This window comes from Petaurus breviceps, unplaced genomic scaffold (assembly GCF_028583685.1).
Source record: "Petaurus breviceps papuanus isolate PSGF00001 unplaced genomic scaffold, PetGlider_PUasm1.0 90654, whole genome shotgun sequence".
Lineage (NCBI taxonomy): Eukaryota > Metazoa > Chordata > Mammalia > Diprotodontia > Petauridae > Petaurus > Petaurus breviceps.
In genome coordinates, this window is record NW_027187301.1 from 5290842 (window position 1) to 5309272 (window position 18431).

General features: G+C 40.8%; 1 protein-coding gene across 1 annotated transcript in view; it reads left to right on the forward strand.

The window, feature by feature from the left end:
- Window positions 1-16673, forward strand: part of LOC138143772 (glycerol-3-phosphate dehydrogenase 1-like protein) — a 40281-nt gene extending 23608 nt beyond the window's left edge. The window contains exons 5-9 of the mRNA XM_069065045.1: window positions 8727-8865; window positions 11679-11791; window positions 12037-12270; window positions 13898-14004; window positions 16565-16673. Of these exons, the coding sequence (XP_068921146.1) occupies window positions 8727-8865; window positions 11679-11791; window positions 12037-12270; window positions 13898-14004; window positions 16565-16673 (702 nt within the window). The remainder of the gene's footprint in view (window positions 1-8726; window positions 8866-11678; window positions 11792-12036; window positions 12271-13897; window positions 14005-16564) is intronic.
- Window positions 16674-18431: the final 1758 nt, after the last annotated feature.

Below are 18431 nucleotides of genomic sequence, written 5' to 3' on the forward strand. Positions count from 1 at the left end.
TTTCTTTCTTTCTTTCTTTCTTTCTTTCTTTCTTTCTTTCTTTCTTTGCTTTTTGGAGGGCAATTGGGGTTAAGTAACTTGCCCAGGGTTACAAGGCTAGTTTTTTTTTGTGTGTGTGTGGGTGTTAAGTGTCTGAGGCTGGAACCAAACTTGGGTCCTCCTGACTCCAGGGCTGGCGCTTTACTCACTGCGCCACCTAGCTGCCCCTCAAGTTGCTTTCTTAAATAAGTTTCTCTTTTTGTGGGCAAGAAGCAAAACAGTTCTAAAAAATTCAAGTATATAATCTATTAGAAAAATAGGTAGGAATCTCATATAATTTACAGCAAAATTTCTAAGTTTAAAACATACCAATTAAAAAGTTATTTCTAAATTTATTTCTAATTCACTTTAATTTGTAAAATCCCAAGTATTCAATTACATTTTCTAATCAGATCCTATTTACCCTTTGGATGGTTTCTGATTCACACAAACTTTCCTCTTTTTAATGAACCAGGAAAGAGCTAACATTTAAAAGGTTTACTTACAGCCCTTTTCCCCTTAGATTTCAGGAATGCAAAGATAGAGACTTGTTCTGAAGTCTTAAGAAACCAAAAAAAAAAAAAAAAGTAAATTGCAAAATACAGAAAGGTAGATTTGCTGCCAAAATGTTTTCCTTCTAAGCTCTGTTACACGGCTGCATTTATATAGACTTTGAGAAACAATGAAGAATACTAATTTTAGAGTCTAACTCTGCTCCTGACTATCATCTTGACACTGAGAAAGTAATTTCGCCTCCCTGGGGCTCTATTTCTCCATCTATAAAATTGAGGGATTGGATTATATGGCCTAGGTCCTTTCTGCCTCTGAATCTATGAGCCTGTGATTTGTATTAGTCTATTCAAGTCATCAGACCCAGACAAACTAGTTCGCAGGGTACTGAAATAACTATTGAATGGGGTTGCTGGGCTACTGGTGTTCTGTGTTTAAAAAGCAAACAAAAGAGGTGTTTGTTACAGGATTGTAGAGAAATTACCTGATCTTCAAAAGAGGAAGAGGATAGATTCTTCCAGTGGTTTTGACTTATGTTCCTGGCAAAATTCTAGAAAAAATTACTAAAAGGATAGTTTGTGACCAGTTAGGAGATATATGGTGGTCACTTTGAGCCAATATGGGTTTATCAACAATGCATCGTGCCTGACTGAACATATATAACCTTTATCAAATTGCTTGCCTTCTTAATGAAGGAGGAGGGAAAGGAAAATGGGACCGAATTTAGAATTCAAAACTATAAAAAATGAAGATTAAAAATTGTTTTTACAGGGGTGGCTAGGTGGCACAGTGAATAGAGCACCGGCCCTGGAGTCAGGAGGATCTGAATTCAAATCTGGTTTTAGACACTTAACACTTACTAGCTATGTGATCTTGGGCAAGTCATTCAACCCCAATTGCCCTGCCCTCCCCCCTCCAAAAATAAAAAAGCAAAAAAATTGTTTTTACATGTAATTGGGAAAAATAAAATATTAAAAAGAAAAAACTAACAATGCATCATGCCAGATTAAACACTTTTCATTTTTTGACAAGATTCTTAGACCAGTAGATCAGGGGAATGCCATAGACACAGGATACATGAATTTTAGAAAGGTGTTTGACTAAATATTTCTTTTTTTTTTTTAAGCAATTGGGGTTAAGTAACTTGCTCATGGTTACACGGCCAGTTATTTCTGGGTGTGGTGCTAAGTATCTGAGCCCGGATTCGATCCCCAGGTCATCCCGACACTGGAACTGGTGCTCTTACTTGCTGAGCCACCTGGCTGCCCCCTAAATATTTCTTGATATCTTTATGTACAAGATGAAGAGACATGAGCTAGATGATAATATGTATAGTTAGGTGGATTCAGAACTGGATGAAAGGCCAGACCCAAGGAGCAATAACTTTAATTGGTTTATATCAACATGGAGGTAACTCTAGAAGATTGTTCTCCTTGGCCCTTTTCTGCTCAATATCTTTTCAATGACTTGAATAAAGGTATAGTTAGTATGCTTCTCAGATTTTCAGATGACACAAGAACTAGTAAAGATAAGCAACATGTTGGAAGACAACTGGAATCCCAAAAGGTTAGGATGATGGGCTACTTCTAACAAGATGAAATTTAATAATGATGCATTATTTATATGTCCAAGAGTGGGATTGATTCCATTGTCCCCTTAGGGCTTTAGGGGTACCCACGAGGGCTTGGTTATTTTATCTATAGTTATTGGCTCCATCCCCCTTTCCATCTGCTTCCTTCCAACTGTCAGCCACCAGTGACTAGCACCCTAGTTCTATTTAACCAATTAACAGAAATTAGTTTTTAAAAAGATATATTTACTTCAAAGATATAACAACTGAAGTATAAACATTGCCCTGCCCCCAGCACCTGGGAATGACATAAAAAATGTCCAAGGATTTGTTGATAGGTATTACTGCCAATCATACTCATTAGCACACAGCAACATTTTAATAACCAGTTTATCATATGCTCAGAGTGTAGTCCTATGAAATACAAAAACCAGTGATCCCTGAGTAGCCTTATATAGGTCTTAGTTATTTAGGCAGGATGGGCACCATGACATTTTACAGAGGGCAGAAGAGGAAGGTAAAGACTTATTCATCAAAGAACAGGTAGCAAAAGGGGAAAAAGATCTATATCAGATAAAATAATAAACTGGCCCGTAAACTCTAGGAACATGACTAGAAATTTGCAGACTGACCATCAACATTGGAGCTCCACCTAGTTATTTGACTTGCTTATCTTAAGTAAACCTGTTTACTTATTTATTTAAAGCTGAGCCTGAAATTACCTTCTCACTAACTAGTTCATCACTAGAGCTAAAGTTTGATGTCAGCCAATTCTGCAAGTGCTAGCTAGTTATGTGGCTTACTGGAAATGGCAATAACGAAGCCAATATAGAATAATTCTCTTATTACCCAAGAGAGCCCACTCACACCTATAGCACTACCATCTCTTGGGGGAGTGAACTCAGACTTACCAGTTTCATTGGCCCCACCATATTCAGCATGGTGGAACCTGCTCAGCTACTACTTGGTTGGGTCCTAAAAGTTCCTCCTCAGGGATTCAGAACTGGACTAGATGAAAAACTCAGCATTGACTCAATGTCTAGATCTTGGGTAACTTTCTCTTCTGACTAACTGAAACTCACAAAGTTGTAGTCCTTTCCAATTATATTCACCTAAAATGAAAAAAAAAAACACATAGACAACAACCAAGGACATAGTCACAGGCCACATACCTGCTTCAGATGGGGAAGGCCCAAGGCTTCTTCCCTCACAATATTGCTTCTCTTCAGAATGCTGCCAACCTGAAAGAAGTCAACTAAGAAAGAAAAGATGATATCGATTAGTGCCTTCTCAACATACTCCTTTACTGGCCATGCAATTGCAGCTAATCTATGAGGCTCCTTCTTCTTAACCATGTGGTTAGTAGACTAGAACCAGTTACACAACATCAGTGCATCCTCCCAAGTTTTCCATGTATTTCCATTATGTCTTCCAGAAATACGGTTCCCAGCCTCTTCCGTGTGAGGAATGAGATCAGCCTACCACATCAATGTTAGGTTATAAAGGCCGGAATTATTATTATAATTATTATTATAGTATAAGTCTTCTTATTACAGGTGTAAATATGAAGTGAGAGGCTTTGTGGCCTTGTAGATAGAGAGCTGGCTACAGATTCAGGAAGACTTGAGCCATCCAAGTCATAACTCTGTCATATAGTGTCTTAGTGCCCCAGAGAATTCTAAGATTAGAAGCTGCATAACAAGAGATGATCTGCATTGGTAGAGGGAGTGTCCTCACTGGGCAATCCCTTTACCAATGAAATCACAGTTTCAATGTCCCCTCTGATGATTATATTAAAATTCCCATGCAAAGATAAAAGGAAGTGGAAGTATAGGTAGAAAGTTTTTCATGTGAGATTCTTTTTTATTTTGAGTTTCAAATTCCTTCTCTCCAGCTCTTCCCCCACCCATTGAGAAAGCAAGCAATATGAAGTCATGCAAAACATATTTCCACATTAGTTAGCCATGTTGAAAAAAAAAAGCAAGTGGAAGAAAATATTCAGTCTGCATTCAGAGTTTGTTATCTGGAGGCTGATAACATTTTTTCATCATGAATCCTTTGGAATTGTTGTGGATCACTGTATTGGTCAGAGTAACTAAATCTTTCACAGTTAATTGTAATTACAATTTTGCTGTTAACTATGTATATTGTTCTGCTCACTACATTTTGTATCAGCTCATGGGCCTTCCCAAATTTTTTTGAAGCCATCCACTTTGACATTTCTTACAGCACAATAGTATTCTGCCATAATCATATACCACAACTTATCCAGCCATTCCCCAATGTTGGGCATCCCCTTAAATTTCCAATTCTTTGCCACCACAAAAAAAAAGAGCTGCTATAAATCTTTTTTTTATATTTAGGTCTTTTTTCCTTTTCTCTTTCTTCTCTTTAGGATACAGACCTAACAAGTTGTATTGTTGGGTCAAAGGACACGCACAGTCTTATAGCCCTTTGGGCATAGTTCCAAATTGTTTTCTAGAATGGTTGGACTAGTTGACTACCCCATGGTACATTAATGTCCCTATTTTTCCACATCCCCTCCAAAATTTCCATTTTCCTTTCTGTCATGTTAGTCAATCTGATGGGTCTGAGGTGGTACTTCAGAGTTGTTTTAATTTGTATTTATCTAATCAATAATGATGTAGTCATTTTTTCATGTGACTATTGATAGTTTTGATTTCTTCTTCTGAAAACTGCTTATTCATATCTTTTGACCATTTATTAATTGGGTAATGGCTCTTGTTTTTTTATAAATTTGGCTCAGCTCCCTATATATTTGAGAAATGAAGCCTTTATCAGAGAAACTTGCAACAAATTTTCCCTCAATTTCCTGCTGTTTTTCCTTCTAATTTTGGTTGCATTTTTTTGTTTGTGAAAGAACTTTTAAATTTAATGTAATCAGAATTATTCATTTTACATCCCATGACCTTTGTCTCTTGTTTAGTCATAAATTTTTCCCTTATTCATAGATCTGACAGGGAACTTTTTTCCATGCTCTCCTATGCTTAAGATATCACCCTTTATATCTAAATCATTTATCCATTTTTACACCTTATCTTGGTATATGGTGTGAGATGTTAGTCTAGACCTAGTTTCTGCCATTCTGCTTTCTAGTTTTCTCAGAAGTTTTTGTCAAATAGTGAGTTGTTGCCTAAATAGCTTGGAACTTTGAATTTATCAAACATTTGATTACTATGGTGATTTACTACTCTGTATTGTGTACCCAATCTGTTCTGGTGATCTACCACTCTATTTCTTTTTTTGCTTTTTGGAGGGCAATTGGGGTTAAGGGACTTGCCCAGAGTCACATGGCTAGTAAGTGTGTCAACCACTCTATTTCTTAGCCAGAATCAGATTGCTTTGATGGTTACTGCTTTATAGCATAGTTTGAAATCTGGTACTGCTATGTACATATTTACATGTTCACATTTTTTCACTGATTACCTTGCTATTCTCTTTTTTTTCTTTTCTTTTCTTTTTTTTAAAGCAATTGGGGTTAAGTAACTTGTTCAAGGTTACTCGGCCAGTTATTTTTGGGTGTGGTGCTAAGTATTTGAGCCCGGATGTGAACCCAGGTCATCCCGACACTAGAGCCGGTGCTCTTACTCACTGTGCTACCTGGCCACCCCTACCTTGCTATTCTTGACCTTTTATTCCTCTAGATGAATTTTGTTATTTTTTCTAGCTCTATAAAGTAATTCCTTGGTAGTTTTATTGGTATGGCACTAAATAAGTTCATTAATTTGGGTAGAATTGTAATTTTTATTATCTTGGCTTGTTCTACCCATGAACAATTAATATTTCTCCTGTTGTTTAGATATGTCATAAGGTTATGTCTGTTGATGTGTCCAGTGTTGTAAAGAAGTACTTGGGTTAAGTACTCTGTGGAGTGAGTGGTCAGTAGGTTTACTCAAACTCTTGTTGACTCTCCTCTGTCCTTGGACGGTGATGATTCTGGATTTCCTTGTAAATCTGTCTCTTTTCCAGGGATTTGATCCCTGAACCAAAATGACTGATTTTTTGCCTTGTACTGGACCTCTCAACATAGTTAAAACCAACATCTGTTCCACAGGGAAAATGTTTCATCTCTATAGTCTTCCCTCCCATATCAACTACAATCAGGGTCCAATTTATCTAACAATTCTATATCATAATATTCATGGCTGTCTAGGCAAAGATTCACTTTTCCATGGCACAATAATAATAATTTACAAATTACACTGAACTCTGAAGCTTGCTAGGTATAATACACACACACACACACACACATATATATATATACATAAAATCCTGTTCAAATTTAAAGTGCTATATAGATGTAAATAATAATTATTATTAGTAATTAATGTGGTGCTAGGGGTGGTGGTGGTAAGGCCCCGACTTAGTGGCTAGAGATGTTAGTGTGTGTGTGTGTGTGTGTGTGTGTGATCTCATTCAAGCCTTTAACCCTGTGAAGTAGATACTAATAGGTATCCTAATCCGCATTTAACAAATGTGGAAATCAGGGCTCAGGTTAATTTGCTTGCTCATGGTCAGCAGCCAATTAGTGTCAGAGGCAAGATCTGAATACGGCTCTTCCTAACTTCAGGTTCAGTAGTCTTACCTGCTCTGCCACCCTGCCTCTCATCTCACATTGAATCCAGTGAATAGATAAAGTCAGTGAAGCAAAGCTTCAAACATTATCTCTGATAATGATAAATACAAGTCTTATTGGGATCATTGAGCTGCCCTACTGCCCACTGCAGAACTTTTAAAAATCATTCAGTTCATTTCATTTTCACTCAGACAATGCTGCTTTATGCAAACTTGTTTCCCTTACTGGTAATACCCTGCATTTATCTTCTGCATTACAATTCCTGTAGTCAGTAACCAGGTGGGAGAGTTAGAAGCTTTCCCTGATTAACTTCTCTAACACGTCCAACAGGCAGCCACAATGGCACACAGATGGGATGAACCAAGTTCAAATCTGCTTAGTAACTATATGACTCTGGGTAAGTCACTTAATCTCTTACAGCCTCTTTGAAATGGGAATAATAATAGCATCTACCTCCCAGGGTTGTTGTAAGGATAAAATTATGTTTGTAAAGCACTTTGCAAGCCTTAAGACACTATATAAATGCTAGCTCTTAATAGTAGTTATTACTCCAAGAGAGTGTGGGAGCACAGGGGTCTGTGTCTGGAGAATAGGAGTCTGGCTCTAGCTACATTATATTGACATAAACTCCATCCAGGTAAGGTTTACCAGAAAGTGGTGAACAGGGTCCCTTCCTGGGCATTCTCAAGGCGAGTTCGATGGTCTTTGAGGAAGGATTACCCTTCTCACTCTGGAGCTAACTTATCTGTAATTAATCCACATTCCTGAGATAGATCTGTTTCTTGTACACTTACAGTGACAAGAATATACATTCCACTTTTGGACAACCCTAATTTTGACGTAATTTTTTCCTCATATTGAGCTGAAAATGCACTTTAGGACAGTGCCTGGAACATGGTCGGTGCTTAGTAAATGATTGTTGACTGACTGAATGCTGCTTTAATGTAACGTCTACTTGTTGATTCTCAATCTGCCATAGGAAGCCACAGAGAACAAGTTTAATACTTGTTATCCAGGAAACCTCTTCACAGGTATAGAAACTGAGGCTTCTCTTCTCTGTTTTGTTCAACCAGTCCTTATAATGGTATAATTTCCAGACCCTTAGCCATCCCCATTGCCCTTGTCTAGAAAATAGACTAATTTTGGGGCAGCCAGGTAGCACAGCGAGTAAGAGCACCGGCTCCAGTGTCGCGAAGACCTGGAGATCGAATCCCAGGCTCAGACACTTAGCACCCACCCAGAAACACCTGGCCGTGTAACCTTGAGCAAGTTACTTAACCCCAATTGCTTAGGGACGGCCAGGTGGCTCAGTGAGTAAGAGCACCGGCTCCAGTGTCGGGATGACCTGGATCAAATCCGGGCTCAGATACTCAGCACCACACCCAGAAATAACTGGCCATGTAACCTTGAGTAAGTTACTTAACCCCGATTGCTTAAAAAAAATAAAATAAAATAGACTAATTTTAAATAGATTTAATGTTTGTATAATTATACAGTGGCAGTGCTTTTCTTTTGGTCATAGGTTAGTAACTTATTATATATACTCCTTGTTGAAAGAAAAACAAGCCCACTCTTATTCTTTCCATTGATACTGGCTGATAAAAGCTTTTGGGGGTGTTATTTTTCGTCACGGAAAGGCAGGGGGTGGATAAGAAGAGGAAGACAGTCTGTAAGTCATTTCTTCTGCTGAAGTAGATTAAGAATCCAAACTTTTGGAAACCACTTTGGTAGAGGGACAAAAGCAGAAGGCCTTGGAGGACACACGTAGGGTATCATACTTAAGCCTGTAAATAAGTAAGTAAGGAGAACTGTTCAAGGGCACTGAGGAAGAGAAAGCATATTCGTGCTCTGCAGCCCACCCACAGGCCTTTTCCTAGTCCTTCCTCACCCAAGGACAAGTTGAGTAAACCAAAGAAAATGTGTTAAAATAACTCTTTCCAGTGATGTCTTCTGGGTTTATCATTTCTTCATTCTGACTGACTGAAGCACAACTTACCTTCTTCTTTTCTCCGACTTGTTCTTTTTGACCAGGGAATTCATGAAAGTCCTGGGCCCTTAAGGCTGACCTCTGATATCATCCGAGAAATGCTTGGCATTGAAATAAGTGTGTTGATGGGGGCTAACATCGCTAACGAGGTGGCTGATGAGAAGTTCTGTGAGGCCACCATTGGTAATGAATGTTCTAGGCAATTCATTCAAGCTAATGCCTTTTCTTTCTCAGAGAATGAAGTTGGGGATAGACAGGGCCTCTTGGGATGGGGACCTTCAAGGGAAGGAAGACCAAAGGTCCCTATGTCCAGTCTAAAGCTCTAAACTGTCTCCTAAGGAAAGGAAGAGTGGGTGCTCATGCTACACTGGGCAGCATTTTACTTATCCCTTGTTTTAAGAATAAAAATTCTTATTAATGTAGTGGTGATGGTGGTGGTAAGACCCTTAGTGGCTAGAGAGCCAGCCCCACCTCTGATACATCCTTGGCTGTGTGACCCTGGACAAGTCTATCTTTAACCCCTCAGTACCTCTAGGCAGCTCTCTAAGGATAGAAGGTGCTCACCTGTTTTACCACAGGAAATTCCTCACCTGAAGCAACCTGTGCCAATGAAATCATAGGTCCCAATTCTATCTAGTCCCTTTTATTGCTATCTCATGCTTCTCATCATTTTAGATGTAGTTCAGATAAAACCATTCCTGGGAAAAATTGCCAGCCTCTTCTTACTACTTTATAGTGGTTGCCCTATGGACTCTGTGACATGGAGGTGAGTAAAACCCCTGCTTCTTGTAGCTGAATAAAAGCTTTGCTCATTTGCTATGAGAGTGTCCTCTGCACAACTCTAGCAGCAGACAGGACAGCAGGGAATGACTTTGTCGTGACCTCATGCTGTTTCCGCATGAGCAGGGCTAGCAGGTACCAACAATAAGGAAGGTGGGCAGCCTCTGGCATTATCTGCTCTATCCAGAAGCCAGGTCAGGGCAGTGACTAGAGTGTCTGAGGGATGCTGTGGGATCTCTCGTGACTGAAAGACTGCAAAGCTGTTTTAGTACCAGGAAAACTGCCATTATCATAAGTTACACAAATGACAACAAAAAAACCCATTTGGTTATGTCATTAGTTGCAGAGAAAGGCTCTGGCCAAATAAAGCTTTCATTTCTGTATTTTAAAAAACTTTTAAAGGAGAGGAATCTTTCTTTCATGTGATAATAGCTAACATTCATATAGCTGTATAGTACCTATGTACAGATGAGATCAAGGGTAAATCATCATTGTGAGTGGCTGAGGGACATGGAGGGGTAGGTGATGAGAGGAAAATGAGGAACTGGGAAGTTGGGGTTTTTGAGGAAACATCAATATGTGCATTGAAATTCTCTTATATAAGAGCAGGAGTTTGGGGTGGAAAAGAAGGCTGTGTACCCAGGTCTCTTTAAGAAGTCACTTAACCCCAATTGCCCCTCCAAAAAGCAAAAAGAAAGAAAGAAAGAAAGAAGGGCGGCTAGGTGGCACAGAGAGAATGGTCAGGGATACAGCATCATCGGGGGGCTAGCCAGGTCTCTGTGAGCATCATTAAGTGGAAGGAGCACAAGAGGGAAAGGTCTAAGAAGAGAGGAACTTTGTTAATTATAGAATAGGGATCCCGGAGCACACAATGAAAGAAATGATCAGAGCTGAGAAGGAATAGGGTTAGGGTGGATGGGAACGAGAGGACAGGGATTGTGGGGACCGGGGAGTGAAAGGGTTGACTGTTAGGCAGTTAGGATTCAGTATCCTAGGGATTAGGAGGTTAAGGAGTGATGAGAGGCAGAGAATGAGACAAAAACATGTATTTGTGAAGAATCATTCAACCTCTGTCAATCAAGGTGGTTTATTTGCTTCTCATATAGGGATTCCTGAGAGGCCGCATAGCTCAAAGACTGGAAAGCTTCTCTTAGAGTCAGAAAGACCTGTGTTACAGGTCCCCCCTGACACACTCGCTGGCTGTGAGGGCAAGTCATCTAATCTCTTGGTGCCCCAAGCAATTTAAAATAATAAATTGCAAAGAAGTTTCCATTTGCATCGCTAGAATGAGTTCCCTCACCCAGGAACTCCTCCTCATACTAATGAAATCAATTTCCCCAAAACAAAAACCTCAAAACTTCAGACTTTGTCAATGAGTCATTTGGTTGGTTGGGCCCAAAAGACCAATATAACAAATAAAGGCTGAGAGAACAATGAAACCTGGATGAGGAAAGAACACAGGAAGCAAAGGAGCCAGGGGGGCATACATTGGCACAGAAAGCATCCACTCTAACATGTCCCCAGGCAGACGACTTTAAGCCTCAGTTTCAATTTGGCCTCTGGAGATTCTCCTGGCAGCTGGTGACAATTAAATTTAATTTAGTGGATGCTTATTAAGCTCCTACTGCATACAGACCACAATATTCTATGAGAAAACTATTGCCTCTATGCCCCTGGATGGTATCTTTTAGTGAGGTGCAACACCCTGTGGAAAAGGCCCTGGACGTGGAGTAGGGAGACTTTGGTTCAAGTCCCCGGTCTGCTATTTAACCGTGTGACCTTGAGCAAGTCACTTGTAAAATGGACTCATTTGTGCTCCCTATCTTACAGTTTTCTTGTGAGGAAGGTACTTTGTAAACTCTAAAATGCCAAAGAAATGTGAGTTATTACTGTTTTAGTACCCTTCTATCCTGTGTTCACCAAGTTCAGTTCAGGCATTTCACGAAGGGAAACCGCCCACCTTCCCCCTCAAAATAATAATACTTGATAATGCTATGCGGTTTACAAAGTGTTTTCACATCCATCATCTCTCTTGATACTGACAACAAACTCCGTGAGACAGGCAGGGCAGATATTAATATCCTTTTATAGATGAGAATAAAACCTCTTTAGTAGATTATGAAAATAAGGGGAATCAGGGTCCTGTCTTGCTGTAATTTCTCTGTGATGGAGGCCAGTAGCTCAGGACGCCGTGTCTGCTGGCTCTCCTCCCTCAGGATGCACGAACAAGAAATACGGGAAGATCTTTAAGGAATTGTTTGAAACAGACAACTTCCGAATGACTGTAGTGGAAGACGATGAGACCGTGGAGCTCTGTGGAGCGCTGAAAGTGAGTGATGGGGGCGGCTGAGGAGCGATGGCCAAGGTGCACCTGTCAGGGCCCCCTCCCTGGGCCAGCCTCCAGAAATGGGAAGCCCTTACTGAGCAGGACCAGAGAATTCTGACCCGGGTGCCATAGCTGGACCCACTCCCACTACTGGCCTTCTGACTAGAGCTGATGGGTTTGGCATCTTTCATTTCCTCTTCTTCCCCTTTCTCATTCTCTCATTTAAAAATCTCTCTTTTTAACATCAGAATATTGTGGCGCTCGGAGCTGGTTTCATTGACGGCTTGGGTCAGGGGGATAACACCAAGGCAGCGGTCATTCGCCTGGGACTCTTGGAAATGATAAACTTCGCAAAGATCTTCTGCAAGAGGCCTGTGCAGCTCAGCACCTTCCTGGAAAGCTGTGGGATCGCAGACCTCATCACCACCTGTTATGGAGGTCGGAGCAGGAAAGTGGCGGAGGCCTTTGCACAAACAGGAAAGGTGAGCGTTAATGGGAGGGCACTTGAGGCTTTCTGATAGGTGTGAGGAGTCCACCTCATCTCTTCAAAAAGGAACATGAAGAACAACTTGAGGTGACTTGCTTATGGACACAGACTCCCCTATAGCACAAACAAAGAAGCAGCAATGAGCATGCTGGGTCAGTCTTGGCCTGGCTCTTCCCTGGCCTGCTCAGGAAACAACACCGTACTAGAGAACCCTGCATTTAGTCTGCTGACCTGGCTCTGTGGCCTCTCACCTCATTTCCTCACTCGCAGATGAGGAAGGCAAACAACAAGCCTCTTCCCAGCTCCAAATCTACGATCCTTAAATAATTCTATTTCCCTGGGCCTCAGTTTCTTTACCTGTAGTATGAGGAAGTTGGACTTTCAGTGGCTTCTAAGCCCTTTGCAGAACTAACATGCTGTCAAGCTAGTCTTTTAGCCTTGTTAAGTTCCCTCCTGGTCCTGGTCTGGAAAGTTTGGCTTAGAATCAGTTCCTGTTCTCTCTCCCCCAAGGGGTACCCAAGGGTGAGAGCTTCCTGGTTGTGGCTGAGCCAGCAGCCACCTGATGTCACCCCTGGGTGATCTCCCCCCTCCCCTGACTCACACCTGTTGCCAGCTGTTGAAGAAGGTAGAAAAGGTCAATGTAGCTTTGGCTATGATTTGGCTTTTACAGCCAATGAGAAACCTCCTTGGGGAAGAATACTTTTATTTTAGGAGGGGGGAAGACAAAGCAATTGGGGTTAAGTGACTTGCCCAAGGTCACACAGCTAATTAAGTGTCAAGGTTAATTGGTTGGATTTGAGGTTGGATTTGAACTCAGGTCCTCCTGACTCCAGGGCCAGTGCTCTATTCACTGCTCCACCTTGCTATCCCAAGGAATACTTTTATTTAACATTCCCTGTGTCTGTTGCCCCTAATCAGAGCCTCCTAGAACCTGTAATGATACATTGCTCACACAGGTAGGTTTACAAAAGTTTACAAATCCTCTTCTTCTTCATCATAGTCCTTTTGGGTAAAGGGTGGAAATATTGGCATCACCACTTTACAGAGGAATAGTTGGGCTTAGACAGATGAAGTGACTTACCCATAGTCACATGGCTAAAAAGTGTTAGAAGCTAAATTCAAATTCAGGTCTTCTGTTTCAAGAAAGAGGGAAGGTTCCTTCCAATACCCCAGTTGTCACACACTTAGTACACATGTGCTGGCCAGTCCAGCCCTTCCCTGCCATGTCCTGTCCCTCCCTGACAAAAGTCTCCCAAGTATAGACTTTGTGATATCCCGGGGTTACTTCCTTCTATGGGCCAATGTCCCAGTATGCTAAGATCTCCCCTTTATAGACCAAAGTATCTCTTTCCCTATAGATCTGATGTCCTGGGAGCTCCAAGGCGACCGAATTTGAATTAATTCCTTGTTTCATGAATTACACATTTGACTTGAGGACATTGGTGCTGCTGCCTCTGCCACCAAGATGTTACTGATAATGGCTTTGCATCTTAGCAAGCCTTTTCAGTCAATGCTAAATTAACTGGGTATTCATTCTAAGCATCGGTCACACATAGGATCATGGGATCTCAGAGGTCACCTAACTCCACCTCCCCCTTACCTTTTTGTCCTATTCCTTCCAGTCCATCGAAGAGTTAGAAAAAGAAATACTTAATGGACAAAAGCTTCAGGGGCCTGGGACTGTCAGAGAAATATACAAGATCCTGAAAAAGAAAAACATGCAAGAAAAGTAAGTGACTGATAACCAATAAACAGGGAGTGGAACCTTCTTTTAGGAATCATTTTTATTATAAACTTAATCTGTGAAAACAAATAAGCAAAATGGGCAATTATATATATAACCATAAGCCTGAATTTTATACTCTTCCAGAAAAGCGAAAATATTTATTAATTTTAATAAAATAAAGCCTTAATCTGTGTTTCCTCTTAATCTCTCTCTCTCTCTCTTTCTTTTTTTTTTTGCTTTTTGGAGGGGGGAAGGCAGGGCATTTGGGGTTAAGTGACTTGCCCAAGGTCACACGGCTAGTAAGTATTGTGTCTGAGGTCACATTTGAACTCAGGTCCTCCTGACTCCAGGGCCAGTGCTCTAGTCACTGTGCCACCTAACCGCCTCCCTCTTAACTTTTTTTGTTTGTGTACTTATCAGATTTTGTTGCTTTTATTTTTGTATATAGACATTTTAGAGCCAATATTATGATCCTTCTTTCTTCCTTCTTTATCACATTCTATGTCCATATTTCTCTGTTCTTTTATCTGTTGTTATTCTGGGTGTAAAACTTTTCCATTAAATAGACATGACACAAGATATTTAACCATTCCTCAGTAGTTGGGCAATATGACTAGTTCCTAGTTTTTTACTATTATAAATAAAGTCATTTTGAATATTTTTACACAGATGATTATGTTTTTCACTGTTAGATGACAAGTTTTCTGTGACTGGAGAAAAAACAGCAGAGACCAACAGCTTCTGCTCCTCCCCTTTTACCACCAGTGGTTTGGGACCTTCTTGAGGACAATCAAAACTTTAAGATAATTTGCACAGTAGTATACTGGCTGCTATTGAGGCATAATGGACATCAAAAAGGCCAACAAAGAAAGATGAATGTGTTTGTCTCATCTGAAATCATCCTAATGTTTATCTCCAGTTTGAAATACATTATAAAATGTAGACCATACAAGGAAACATGCCTCCTTTCCCTTCAGGTGTGGAGTAAGACAAAGGGACACATGCCACCCAGCTAGGAGTGAGGGCGTGACAAGACGGTATTCTCACAGTTGCCTGAAAGGCCCTTTTTAGCACCATCTAGACAGAGATGTGAAGCAGGTGGAAAAACCCAAACCAACAGTGCAGAAAGGAGGTAAAAATAGCACCCAGGCACAAGATGCAGAACTGCAGCCTGGACAGTCTAAATCTAAGAGTCATGACATTCAAAGCAGCAGTGGCAAGCAGAAAGGTGTACAGTGTTAGGGACTGCAGTAAAGAAGATTGAGGCAGCAGTGTCAAAGACTTAGCTTTAGACTTAGTAACAGGATCACAGCCCAGGGCCATTAGTGACAGCTGCAGCAGGAGGGCTTTTCAAAATGACAGCGTGTGTGCGTCTGTGTGTATCTGTGTGTGTGTCTGAGTGTGTATGTGTGTGTCTGTGTCTATGTGTGTGTGAGTGTGTTTCTGTGTCTCTGTGTATGTCTGTGTGTCTGCGTGTGTATGTGTGTCTGTGTCTATATGTGTGAGTGTGTTTCTGTGTCTCTGTGTATGTCTGTGTGTCTGTGTATATGTATCTGAGTGTGTATGTGCATGTGTGTTTCTGTGTCTCTGCATGTGTCTGTGTGTGCATGTGTGCATGTGGACGTGCACAGGCTTGTGTGGTAGCAAAGATCTAGAAACAAAGTGTTGGTGTCCATTAAATAGGAAATGTTCGGAAAAATTGTGGTATGGGAACATAATGGAATGCTATTTCACAGTAATAAATGACAAATATGAAAAAGTCTGTAATATAAACAGACTTATATGAGCCAATTCAAAGTGACAGAAGCAGAATCAAGAGAACAACATACAAAATGACCACATAGTGTAAATTAAAAATGTTTAAATAGCACTTATAGCACGGATACAAATGTTATCAGGTGTCACTCTTCAAGTCACTGGGTCGTGTCCAGCTCTTTGTGACCCCCCAGACCACAGCACCCTAGGCTCTTCTCTCCCAGCTATCTTCCAAAATCTGTCCAACCTCCTGGTCTGTTGCTTCCATGGCACTATCTCTCCATCTCATCCTCTGCCACGCCCCCCTTCCTTTTGCCTTCAATCTTTCCCAACATCAGGGTCTTTTCCGCAGAGTCCTGTCTTCCCCGCAGAGTCCTGTCTTCCCATTAGGTCGCCAAAGACTTTAAGCTTTGGCTTCGGTGTTTGTCCTTCCAGTGAATAGTCTGAGTAGACTTCTTTAAGTGGTGTCAGACTCTTTGTGAACTCACACCCAAATCAGAGTTCAGGATGTAAAAAGAAACATCTCATGGTTCTTTAGTCCTTGTGACTTAAACGTTTCTACTTTGACACATATTTTCCTACTTTTATTTTTTGAGGCAATCAGAGTTAAGCGACTTGCCCAGGGTCACACAGCTAATGTCAAGTGTCTGGTCTGAAGCTGGATTTGAATTTAGGTCCTTCGGACTCCAGGGCCAGTGCTCTATCCACTGTGCCACCTAATTAAGTTTAGAGAGAATAAATATGACTGGAAGGTTTCCTGCCTCCCTGGTTATGCTCTGCTTCTTCACCTGCACTCTCTCTCTTTTAGGTTTCCAATATTTGTCTGCATCTATGAAATATGCTGTGAGGGAAAGTCAGTGAATGACTTCATCTTTTGCCTGCAGGATCATCCATACCATAAATCAACTACTTCTTGATTCATAAGATTGGGATAATTCCATTCATTCTAATCACTAATAAAGGGAGATAAGGCCTGAGAATATCCAACACTTTTTTTTGGGTGGAAGGGGTGAGGCAATCGGGGTTAAGTGACTTGTCCAGGGTCACACAGCTAGTAAGTGTCAAGTGTCTGGGGTCGGACTTAGAATATCCAACCATTAAGATAACGCTAGAAAAATACCTTTCTCCTCAGTTGGGAGAAAGCATCTAAGAACATAACCTTCCAGAAAAGAGGTTTTTCCCTAAACTAATCAGTCAATTCAGGGAGCATTTATTAAGTGCCTTCTTTATGTCACACACTGGGCTAGTAAAATAAGAAAAAGCAAAAAACAGTCCCTGTCCTCAAGGAGCTGAACATTCCCAAGGGAGAAACAACATAGTAATGATTTGTTGTCTAGTCATTTTTTGGTCATTCCAACTCTGTGACCCCATTTGGGGTTTTCTTGGTCTTCTCCAGCTCATTTTACAGGTGAGGAAACAGAGGCAAACGGCCACATGCCTTGCCCAGGGTCACCCAGCTAGTAAGTGTCTGAGGCCAGATTTGAACTCGGGAAAAGGAGTCTCCCTGAAACAGCATGCTCTAATCACTTGGCCACCTAGCTTCCCAATAATAATAATAGATAGCATTACTATAGGGCTTAATTTACAAATAGTATATAATTTTATCTTCACAACAACCCTGGGAACTGGGTGTTTTCTCATTACCGCCACTTACAGCTGTTTAGAGATGAAGAAAAGAGGCAGTTGATTTACCTAGTCACATGGTCAGTAAATATGGGAGATTGGATATACCTTGCCCTCTGAGTGAACTCAAAATGCCCCTTCCTGTGTCAACTACAAGGCCAGATAAAACTGACCAGAAGCATTCTTCTGTTTATGACTACCAAGGACAAGGCACCTTGACCCAGATACCATCTTGAATAATGGGACTTATCTTAGTATTTTATGGACATATACTATGTTATGTCATGTTAATGGTAAAAGATCTATTAATTTCAATCGACACTTTCACATTTCTCCTATCTTATTGTATTTACAACCTAGTCTCTTAAGAAATTCCTTTCTCATATCATGGTTAGCCATAATTTTGGCCGACATGGGCATCCTGAGCCAGGAAGGGAAGGAGGGGTGAGAGGGAATTGCTCTGAAGATGTAAAGTCTGCTTTGTCTGTCCATTGTTGAGCTCATTGTCTTAAGATGAGCTCCCATGCTTATCTCTATATGCATGATCTGCAAGCTTTGAGAGAAGTAAACGCTCATTCAGCCTAATTTTGTTTGTCTCTCTAAGAAGGAGCTTAGTAATGGCTGCTTTGTCAATAATGTATTGAAGAGTATTGAAGTGGAGGGAAGTAAGACTGGAAAGGTAAGAGGGAGGAGCAGTACACTACGAACAACTTTAGAAACCACATTTTGTATCTGATCCTGGTGGGGTGATATAGGGGTTTATGATATAGTTGGAAAGACTTAGAACATCTACAAAAACTCTCTGTCCTGGTCAGACTATTTTTGGCATTTGCATTTTTTTTTTTTGCTTTTTTGTAGGGCAATTGGGGTTAAGTGACTTGCCCAAGGTCACACGGCTAGTTTTTTTGTGTGTGTGTGTTAAGTGTCTGAGGTCAGATTTGAACTCAGGTCCTCCTGACTCCAGGGCCAGTGCTCTATTCACTGCACCACCTAGCTGCCCCAAGAATAAGCTTTTGACAAAATACTATACCCATTTCTATTTTTTAAAAAAA